At 41.5% G+C, this 11,713-nt stretch overlaps 1 protein-coding gene across 1 annotated transcript in view; it reads right to left on the bottom strand.

The window, feature by feature from the left end:
- The window catches only part of shtn1 (shootin 1), a 45,159-nt gene that overhangs the window by 1,342 nt on the left and 32,104 nt on the right, over positions 1-11,713 (bottom strand). The window contains exons 15-16 of the mRNA XM_036546754.1: positions 11,196-11,319; positions 7,461-7,581 (exon numbers count right to left, since the gene is read on the bottom strand). Of these exons, the coding sequence (XP_036402647.1) occupies positions 7,461-7,581; positions 11,196-11,319 (245 nt within the window). The remainder of the gene's footprint in view (positions 1-7,460; positions 7,582-11,195; positions 11,320-11,713) is intronic.

The raw sequence follows: 11,713 nt of genomic DNA, 5'->3' as shown, positions 1-11,713 counted from the left end.
TTTGAGTTATGGCATTGGATAAAGAGTAGATTGTATGTAATGCAATATACATGCATAATATCCACCTGACAGTCAAATCAGACTGACACATCTACCAGTGAGCTTTTACATAACCTCACTGTAAAATGAATGGACACCAAAGAAAAGGATAAATAAATGAATGAATAAATGAAAGTCTGTGTTCTTCCCTTGTTCAAATTTGTAAAATATTCCCTTTTTTGTAATAAAAATTGGGTGAATTTTTAAATGAAAAGGGGGGAAGTGCCACAGCAACAGTGAACACTTTTGTGGGTTGGGAATGGGTATGATCAAGCATTCTCAATATAATGTGTCAGATAGAGGGGGCGGGGGCTGTGCATTTGTATTCAGTAAAATCCATGTAAATATATCATGTTGTAAGCCATACAAACTAATGTGAGGAGAGTTTGTCATGGAACAAATCAAACATTCAGTGGCTTTCCTGAAATGTGAATCCATGAAAATCTATTCATTTGAGGAAAAAAAGTTGTTCTGCCCATTTTACTGTTTGTTAGCACTTTGCTAACATTCCAGTTAACCATCGTGGCCATAATAAAAAATGCTACTGTCTGAAGGTGATGAAAATACAGACGTGGGCACATGGGGCAGTCAGGATTTGAAAGTAAAAACAGTCTGAAAAAAATCGAAGTAAGCAATTCTCAATTACCTTTTTAAAACACAGTATTTCAATAGTTAACTGCTGTGGGAGTATTTCTTTTGCAGCCTCATTGTTTGTATTTCAGCTGCCCCTTTGTGCAACGTGAATTCAAAGGGGTACTTGTTACCGACACAGCAATTCTTAAAAAGGAAAGGGGGAAAAAAAGGTTATTGGCGTTTTGCTTTTTTTTCTGTGTTAGTTAATATCATTTCATATAACACCAACCATCAGAAATTAGTTTTGTATTTTTTTTTTTTTTTTGGGAAGCTTCACTTTTTAAGCCAACATGAGATAAGAAAACGGGTCACATCTGAAGGGCCGTGGAGAAGGAATGCCAAAGCAGCACCTTTTCAGTGATGTCAACCGAACAAGTGATCTCATTGTAAAGAGTGCTCAATAATGTGTCACATCCTCGCCCGCCCCTCTCCCGACCATACAGAGTTCTTGAAGGAAGTAATTATTTAAGCTTTGTAAGAGGGGGGAAAAAAGATTGCAGCGGTCCACAGTTACAGTGTCCACCGCGCCTGTGTACCAGACTGGACTGTTGTTACCCTGTGTGGCACAGAACGCCGAGGCGCTTTGTGCTTTAGAAAGAAACTGTGAGAAGCACACACAGCTGGGCCGAGAGAATAAGAAAACGGAAAGAACTCTGGCCGCTCTTTGTCATCATTATTTTTTGCTTTATTTTAACTAAGCAGCCATGGCTGGCATTCTGTTTTTTTTTTTTGGTGTTTTCATTTCAAGTAAAAGAAAATCAAACGCAAAAAAAAAAAAAAATTCAACCAAAATAAAACCAAGAGAAAAAAAAAAAAACACCGCAAAAAAAGAACTGTATTTAATCATCGGTTGTGTGAATCATTCACGTTTTGTGAAAAGGTCTGTTGAGTTATGCACGCTTGGCAGACGTTTTTGCGTGCGCTCATTTTCTTTTTTCTTCCGATTCATCCTTGCTCTCATGCAAAAAAACATCTAGTCAGCCTTGTCTTTTGCACCAACCCAGTGCTTAGCGCAATTACCCTTTGGAAAAGTGTGTGGTGAGAAGTTCCCTTTGTGTGACTTGGTCTCTCCGCAGGTATGGGAGAATAGGAGTCTTCCTGGATTACTGTCTCAGGAAAGGGAGGTTTAAGGAGCACCGGATTAGCCAGCTCTTTCGGTGCACCGCTTTGTGAAACCTGGCCACAGACGCCAAAGCACACCTTCCAGACAAGGCTTCTCCGTTTGAACCATGGGAAATGCTTTACGTTCAGGGTTTTTTCTGTCATAGAGGGGGAGGGAGGGCGTGTCTGCAGGAGTCGTGCCGTTCACACCCTAGGATACTACCCTGTTTAAATTTCATTCTACGTTGTAGAATGAACCTTGTATCCATGTAGGTAAGGATGCATAACTCTTCTTTTTCCACAGTACATAACTGATTGTTAAAAGGTTACCTGGTGGAAAAGCTTGACCCAGAATCAGTTGTACTGGTACATGCACACTGCTTATGGGATGTGTAATACTAAGTCAGCACCTTTTCATCATTCTTAGACAAAAGGTGGCGGTTTCAGGAAAATGTGTGATGAATTATTGCCATTTCATATAAATAATACAGTGATCCCTCTGTTTACTGTTTTTCCTTTCACAATCACATTCTATACATAACTAACATTTGGAATTTTGCTTTTAAAATTAAGGAAAAAAAATCTACATATAAATGACAAACACAGTTTTTGTATGTTTCAAAAACTAAAGACTATTTCAGTACTCATCTCACATGGCAAAGACATGTTGAGACTGACGCTGCCTCTACAATTCATATATAATTTTTAGATCAAAAATTGCTGCAGCTGAGTCACAGCAACTTTGTGCAGGTTTCTTAAATTTGTTATTTAAATCATAAATGAGTCTGAGAATAAATGGATAACCGTTGTTGCATCAACCTAACAGTGACCTCCAGATGAAATCCAAGTTACCCGTTACTATTAAATGATTATATAGTGTTCAGTTGTGTGACTGCATTATGGAACAATATTATATTACTGTATTATACTGACAATGAAGATTTTAAGATCTGTATTTGTATTCTTAGGTGAGTCAAGCTGCCTGGGACAGGGGCAGCTAAGTAACAGCTCATTATTGTTATTGTTGTTCTTATTGCGATTACTGATAGCGCTAGTAACAATAACAGCAATAAACAATACCACGCTACTGTAACAATAATGTCACTGGGCCTTTATCAGGGCCCTGTACAGTACAGCGCTTTCACTCCGTTGGCTTCACAGTATCCGTAAGACAATTACATGTTGATCATACCAGTTTCCCAAGATTGTTATCTGGAATATTAGTTTGAACACTGGTGCGATGCCTTCTCAGCGCCTGTTGCAAGGACATTTAGCCCTAAGTCTGCACTGTGTCTTCAGCTGCTGGTATGAAGCAGAGGGAAGAATTCAGGATCGTGAAAGTCCCCTAATCAACGCGTGCTGGAGATCTAGAAGGCTGCAGATAAGTAGCCCACTCCAGCGCCCAGCAGCAATGGCTCCCCACTAAGCAATTACTCTGTTTGGAAAATAAACGAAATGACTAACAAAATATGCTAAATTAAGTGTTTCCTGCGGGGGAAAAAAAGGTGCCTCCTAATTGCTGATCCTTCAGAAAAAAAACTTTGCATTGTATTGGCTAATGGTAATGCAGCTGCTCTGGAGCTGCTGGGGAGGGGGGCACATAACAAAAAAAAAAAAAGAAGAAGAAAAGAATTGAGCACAGCTCTTGATAATTGTGTGGTCCTTTCCTGCTTGCCTGGATTGACAGAATGTTTACTACTTGTCAATCAAGGTGAGCTATTGCTCTGGCTCCCTGCACAGTCTGCATCAGGGAGGGAGTCAGGCATATAATTTACTCCGTTTCACTCGGGCCTTTCAAGAGCTCAGCCTCTAAACCAGCAGCACACGGAGATCAGAGCACAGTGGACACTGGTCACGCAGAGGTGCTGGGGTGGCGTTGTTACATCAACAGGACTGAAATCTTAAACAACTTAAGAAATGGAGCAAAATGTGAAATACATGTAGTGTTTGCAATCACTTAACACTTAAGTGACACGGGAAACAGAGGCCTAGACCCATGAGGTCTACAAGTATGCATTGTCATTGACTGAGCATTAGTGACACCCGCACAACATGAAATGAGCAAGCCTTAAAAGAAGAAAAAATTAAGTTTCACATTAAATATAAAATGTTAAAATAACATAAATAACTTGGCCGACAGCAATGCAGGATAAATTGAAAATACACAATTATACAAGTCATCATTTAGGGCTAAAAGAAAAAATATACAGATTTTTTATTTGCCCTAATAATTCATAAAGAATTTCCACACACCCTTTGTGCGATTTTGCGGCCTGCAGACCAGCTGTCTCGGTGTGATGATGACTGAAACACTTTAACTTTTTGGCTGTATCCCAGGAGGAGCAGACAGACAGCATACAGACACATCCCCTGAGAACGTGAGAGTTCCTCAAAGAGCCGAGAGGGTAGGCTGGGGGTTTGCCCTTGTGTCCATTAGCACAAACGTCAAAGCTTCTTTTCTCCTGCAAACAGCTTTTTCAGTGACTACCGTCTATCACTGACATTCTATCATCCTTGCCTTCATCACGTTAACTTATCATTAACTTATTCTGTCTTCCTACCCCACGTGAAAACAAACGATTAAAAACAGGAAGAACAACAAAAAAAAGTCTTGGCCAGTACACGGCAAGTCATTTCCGAGCTCTTAGTCCATGTAAATCCCCTCCTCTTTGGCTGGCTTCTGTCTGTAAGGCCATTGTTGAGGACAAATTAGCTGTGAAACAAACTTAGTGAAGGAAGAAAAGCTTGGCATCGTTGGGCCTTCCTTTTTTTTTGGCATCGTTTGGCCGCCTCCATATTTACGGCAAGCTGAAGAAGGCCGCATCAACGCTGATTATTTGGAAACCGCCTTGTGCCCCCAACTCCAAACCCGGTGACCGGCTCTTTGCCGCTGTCTGTGACCCCTCCAGTTTATTCACAACACCTTATTCCCACATGACGCCTGCGCTGGGGCTACATTCACACATTTACAGCAGGCCGGTGCAGCCGGAAAAGAACCGAATTGAATTTCCTCTCTAATCTTCCGGGATTTAACCCCTTGCCTCGAGTGAGCTCCGACTGGAAATTGTGCCTTAACAACAAATGTGGTCCAAAGCTTCAATTAGCGCCCCCGACAAAGCCACGCTGACCCCGTTCCTGCTCCCAGATTCCCCTTTTGACATTGCCTGAAAACATGGAATTACCTGCTAATTTGAGCACGGGAAACTAAAAACCGAACCGCTAGCGCAGCGGTGAAAGACAGCGTGGCTTTCCGTCGTTGCAGCCTGATCCTGAACCCAATTCCTCTGCAACAAATGCCCAACAGAACAGCTTAACCCCTGGCTGACACGCCGAGCACTTTAAACCATTCCAAACCACCGGTGACACCGTCTCCACGCCCAGCCCTCTCGATACTGCGATGTAAAGGAGAGATATCCCCAGACATCCCATGGGAGGGTCACCGGGTGACTCCCCGTGCATAAACGCGCACCCTAATCCTTAATCGGGTTGATAGAAGTACGCTTACTGTGCATGACAGACTGACAAAACGCCTCAACCCTCGCGTCCCTGATGTTCCCTGAGAGGAAGACCATTAGAACGTGCCCTAATTCGATTCAGCCGCACATCTGAGCACACGCGTGCCAACAGTTTGCGAACCGCACCAGTAGGTAAAGAGCGCCGCGATTTAGCGCTCCTATTTGGCCATGGAAGTGTATCTGGCAGTGTTGGTTACACAAAGCGCTGAGCTGTGGGGGTAAAGTGGCTTGGCAATGCCAGCAGGATCCTCTGAAAAGCCATTGTAATACTTTCATTATTTTTCCTTGCATACACACAGGCCAGCATGACTGTACGATTGCATCATCTGTAACCTGATTACACAACTGTGAATACAGTAAGGGTACCTCAAAATGTAAGGTGCCCCAGCTGGCTATAGAATCTGCAACACTCAGCCTCTATGTCCCCTTCCGAATCATTGTTCCTCTAAGCTGTAAAGGCTGAGCCCCAGTTATTCACTGTTTGTTTCAGACAGTGTGAATGGACACAGATCTGTACTGGGACCTTAGTGCCCGGCATCAGAGCAAGGTAGATGAGGCAGCCTGTTATCTCTGCACCACAATGGGGACAGAAGCTTCTGAATGTCTGGGAGGTCAAAAATGGATCGGATCAGAAGCAGACACTCTACATTTTATACCACAGTCCAGTTCTTGCCACATGAAATGATGTGGCTCCATGTGTGCTGGAGAATGCATACAATCTCTTCCCAGCTCATACAAAAATGTTTCCATAAAAACATTTTTTGTTTTACACAGTCTTATACATACTTCTATATGGAGAAAATGAAAGAAATCTAACAATATTACTGTTCCTACTGTTACTTTTTAAAATAAGAAGGAAAATGGGACATTTTAGGCTTTTTCCATATTATATTGCTTTATATTTCAGCATCAGTGTGTGGGATAATAAATTCTAAATTCTATAATCTTATTTCCTATTTGGAATTACTTTCTGGAATAGAATGCCGAAAGAACAATGGTGGTTTACACAAACCAATTTAAAGACAAATTATTGGTGAAGGTTCAAGGCAGTACAATAATAAGAATTATGGGAAAATCTCATTCTGCTCCTAATAAATATCGAACTGTATTCCCCTCAAACATCCCTCACACCCACCCAGCTTTAAACTATGCTTCAAACCTCCAGTATCCATGTAATTCATCATCAGCTAAGACTTCTCCAGCATTCTTGTACAAGCATCCTTCGTCCAGTTAACCATCCTTTCCTTGGTATCCATCATAAAGTAAAGAAATAACTATGGGAGCTTTCTTCTTGTGTGGCTAATTTGCATTTCCTGCATGACGGCAAGGCATGATGGGTTCCTACTGATTACAAAACCGTGGAGGGGCCCATACCGTTTGAAGTAAGGTGATTCCTCCCTCAGCCTACAAACGTTTGATTCTGAGCTTTTGGGCCACATTCAGTCTGACCACAATGCAATTTTGCCTTTAGCATAAGAGGAAAGAATATAAGCAAGCACTAGTTTTTCAATCTCGGTCATGGTTGTTTTGAAAGGATGCTCCTGTGGCAGTTCAGTTTCTCACAGATATGTTACGTGGCTATAGGACTGTGTGTTCAACTGTTTCCATCTATACACTAGGCCACACCCAGCTGTAGCATGTGGTGGGTCTACTGCAGTACAGTGTGGAAATGTGCACACACACATATACGCACGTACACACACAATCTGTATGGCTGCCTAGCTGCCTTGTGTCAGTGAACCCTACTGGAGAATATGTGTTTGAAGTTCCTGCTTGAAACGCACAGTGAAATTACCATGTGATGCATGACCTAAGATTGCACACTTTCCACAGTAAGAAAAAAAAACATGGAAGAGAGATTTTCCTTTACACTTTACACAATCTCTCATAAACGCGGGGCGGATTTCTCCCGCACTGCCCCTGTATTATATATACTATCTGTATGACATATAACATGACAGACAACCCTTCATGTGCCAAATTGGGATGAGTTCTGCCAAAAAAAACACATCAACACAGTCAGGACCACAAAAAATATGTTAATCTATTTCTTTACTGTGGCAGAGCTGACAAGTGAGTGATTAAACCTGAAACGGCCAACACTACATGGCATCTCAGGTATTTAAAAGCCTCCTGTCCACGCAAATAACCTGCAGGGGGACTCGTACTCACGGAGTGGGTTCTGATGGGCCCGCTTCAGCTCCGCCGGGCTCCTTTGAGGGCGGCTGGGTCCCCTTCATGCGAGTCAGGTCCAGAACACTGCTGGGGAAGTGGTCTGCTGATGGTTGGGAGCCTAAATAAAAACAGCACAATGCCAGAGCCGTTGAAATTCACAGTCACAAAACGCTCACTATATCTCCATGAAGGCTGCTCCCAATTCGGTAAGCTGAGAGTGACTAGGGGGATTAAGGGGAAAAATGTGTTCTTGTATTTTACGTTTCGACGGAAGTGGACTTCACTCTTAAGCCTATAGGATAAAAATGGAGATATGCAAGTCAAAAAAATGTCAGTAACTGCATTCAAGAATCACACAATTTTTTTGTGATGATGGACAAAAGATTCAAACATTTTGGTATAGTTCCTTCATCAGTGAAATCATGTTACTCCATTGACCAACTTTTTATACCTAACTCTAAAACATCACCACACGTTTAAAATTCAATTAGAAAACAACTGCCAATCAGTGTCTCCATTGCCAGTAAAGCCATTAACAAGTTATTAGCGCTTGGCAAATAACCCTAAAATATATACTTATATATACTTATATTTTGATCACATCTAATGCATTATTCTTGTTATTCTCTTGGGTACAATTTTTTTATAAGAATTTGAAGATGTTATTTTCAACATCAGTTCATCGGGAATTCATACATGGGAGCCAGAGCTATATGGAACTACGGCCCGCCTCTATGAAATTCCATTTTTGAAATTTGATGAGTGTAAGTTTAATAATGACGACTTACAGATGCATATTTACTGTAGTACGCTAGAGATGCATTTCTCCTCAGTTAAGAAGCAGCCGAACAGTTTTAAAATGGCTTTATCAGTGGGGGCTTTTACATTAACGCGCAAATAGCTAAAAATGGACACAAGACATATTACACACATATATCGGTATGACACTGAAAGACTTCACTAAAGACTGTGGGATGTGGGATGAGTAAGCAGCATACATAGGCAGTAAATAGAGCTGATCAAAAAATATGTTCTGAGTGTGCCACAACCAAGACACTGGTGCCAAAACCTGAGTTATGGCCAGAATGTAACAGACAAAGGGGGTGGGGTGGGAGTTGTACCAGATACCTTATGTGAACATATTTTTCTGCCATGTGCCAACTTCCTGATATGTACAATCTTAGTGAGTGGGTAAGGATCCATCAGTCTTGGCAGAAAAACACACTCGAAGGCATAACGTGTGAAAAGCATACTCAGGTTTGGCCACCGCAATGATAATCTCTGAAAGACCCAAAAGAAGCAGCTAGCACTTACGATAAAATATGCTATCATCAAAGAGAGAGGAGGATCAAGAGTGACAAAATAAAATGACAAAAATGAGCTGAATATTATGGTGAGATTTTAATGGTTAATGCATTTAATTATGAATACATTTTATATATATATATAGATATTTATATATCATATTATATATTATTTAATTTGTATTAACTACAATCGCTGATGGACTGTTTAATTTGAAGAACTTTAACATCACATACGATATAATAGACTGACATTTCTATATACACTCAGCAATCTGTCCCCTAATGCGTTTCCCCCGATGGTCTTTCTGCCTGCTGATGACCATGGGTCACACATGTTAATTTGAAACGCTTAATTTGAAATGTATACAGTGCTGTAGCTTGGCTCCAAGCTTGACTAATCAAAATCCCGCTATTTCCAAGGTTGTGCTCTTTGATTGAGTCACGCTCTTTTGCCTCAACAGGGTTGTAATAAGCAAACACCCTGAAAAGAAATTCTCCTTTGTGTCTTCGGTGATGGCCGTCCCATGTTTTCTGCACTGCCCACACAGAACCACCGATTTGTCCAGCATATACCACATTCCAGCTACAAGGGTGCCTGCAGCGTCCTTGGAGTTCACGTCTCCTGCTGCATCTCTGGTGTGGCCCCTTCCCTTTTTCTGCAAGGCCACTTAAAAATGACATTTTCTTATATGTGACCGACTGGCTGCCCCTTTACAGTAATGCTCACCTGTCAAAGTTCTGCTGCAGTCACTTTGGTGCCTCCGCACTACCCCGATTTGGAGTAAAAGCTCCAAACTTTTAAAAGTACCAGAAAGTTATCAATCAATGGTTCCATGGTTGTATCCCAATTTACTCCAGAGCCATTGTTAGGAATTTCAACAGGAAGCTGCTTAGCTCCAACAGCCATTAAGTCATGACCGAGTTATGTAATACCCAATGGATGCTTGAGAGCCATCTGTCTTCCTATAAGATTGGCCTGTTCTGCCGTAACAAACTACTTCAAAGCATACACACAGGGATGAAAATCAGCTGTCCTGCAGCAATCCCCTCTCAAGGATTCCTCAGACTCACTGTCCATAAAGAATGCATGCTTTATACATAATCTCAGCAGCTGTTTGAAAATAGTGTAGTCAGATACAATTTCTGCATGTGAAGAGGAGAGATAATTCGTGCATTATAATATACTGCGAGTAAAAGGAGAAAGGCACACAGATGGACTCAACGGGATACATTGAACAGTGGAATAGGGAGTGCTGCTTGATTTCTGCAGAGCCCCCTTATATGTGTGTGGAGTAGTTCACCTGTTATTTCATACTAGGGAAACAGCACGCCTGTATTCAAATCTCTTTCGGTGACTCAATACTTAAAGCACAGTGAGACATCCCTCCGATTAGACATGATTACAAATATTATTTCCTTAGAGGTGGATGGAGAAATAAAAACAATATCATTTACAGTGACTAAGATTGTATTTTTATTGTATCCTCGATGGATGACTGGCACTTCTGGGTGAGGAAATGTGATACCATTGAGATGGAGGAATCTTTTGAGAGATAGGTAGAGATGTGCTGCTCTGTCATGTGGCCCAGTATCATGTTCCGGTTCCTGCTGTGTGCACTACATAGATGGAATATTCAGTCTCCATTTTGAAAACTGCTTCATTAAGGCTGATTATTTATGATCTCACATATACAATGTGACTTCTTTCTCTGGGAGTCAGCTCTGAATAATCTATAGTACTTTGTGAAACTAAAGTACTGTACACTCAAATCACAATTCAGCATAAAAGCAATAAACAGCAAAAATAAAGTGTTCAATGAACATAAAACTAAGCTTTTACATGGCTATTTAGAACCATATCAGCACAGAGGGAAAAATACCTGCACTACACATACAAGATGATCATCGGCTGTTTCTGTCCCTGCCATAGATAATGAATTTATATCATACTAATTCAAATCCACGAGACAATGCATATATCATTACCTTTAAGAAAAAAGGTGTTAAATCATAATTGTTCTATTTAATTGTCATATTTGTAGAGAGGGGGAAAAACCAACGCAGACACGAGCATATGCTGTTAATTGGCTCCTCTCTGGAATAAGCCATTTTGCATCAGCTGTCTGCAGTTTGCTAAGCTGTCTGCCTGACTGCTGAGGTGTAAAGGCATGTTGAGGCTTTTTTATGAAAACCGTTCACTCGGAAAAAATGTAACAGAGGAAATAAGCTTTGGGTTTAGTTTTGCCAGAGGAAATGTGTTATACTCCGGCTCTAAAAACCAAGTAAAATTACCACGAAACATCGGCGCAGCACAGACTGTGTCCAGAGAGCCGCGCACCTCGTCTTGGGTGCGGCTCTCCCTCCAGGTGTATTCACTGGCTGTGTGAAAGTGTGCGCGGGAGGCTGCGGGAGAGGAGAAACTCACGCTCGTCCTGGGTCGTCTCGAACGCACACCGCCGTCTCTGCAGCACCCTCTCCAGCTCTGTCTCTCTGCTCCCCGCCAGGGTCCCTGCTTTGTGCTGGGCAGGGGTGGGCCTTTTGAACGTGTCCTGCACAATTTCAATAAAAAAAGGGGACACTGATTCAACAAAGACTTCAATGCAAATTGTAGCCCCCCCCCCCCCACCACCTCCCAAAAAAAAAACCTTACTTACTTGGCAATGTGGCCCTGGCTGTAGTTGTCATTTTGTGAAAACATATTGTCAACACTGTATTATATGCTTTTATGGTGTATTAAAAAGGCACAATGCGTATTCAATTCAAGGTTCATTTCTACATTTTAGGATTACACATGTCCAATTGTCACCCTTTATTGTCTGGTGTAACAAGGTTTTTTCATGTAATGACTTAGTTTTTCATTGAACTTAAACTCTACATATCTAGCATTCCTGAAGTGTCATGACTACAATTTGACAATTGATAACTCTTTAAAGTCTGAACTGT

This window comes from Megalops cyprinoides, chromosome 15 (assembly GCF_013368585.1).
Source record: "Megalops cyprinoides isolate fMegCyp1 chromosome 15, fMegCyp1.pri, whole genome shotgun sequence".
Lineage (NCBI taxonomy): Eukaryota > Metazoa > Chordata > Actinopteri > Elopiformes > Megalopidae > Megalops > Megalops cyprinoides.
The sequence above is the reverse complement of the archived record's forward strand: the minus strand, read 5'-3'. Positions and strand labels throughout refer to the sequence as shown.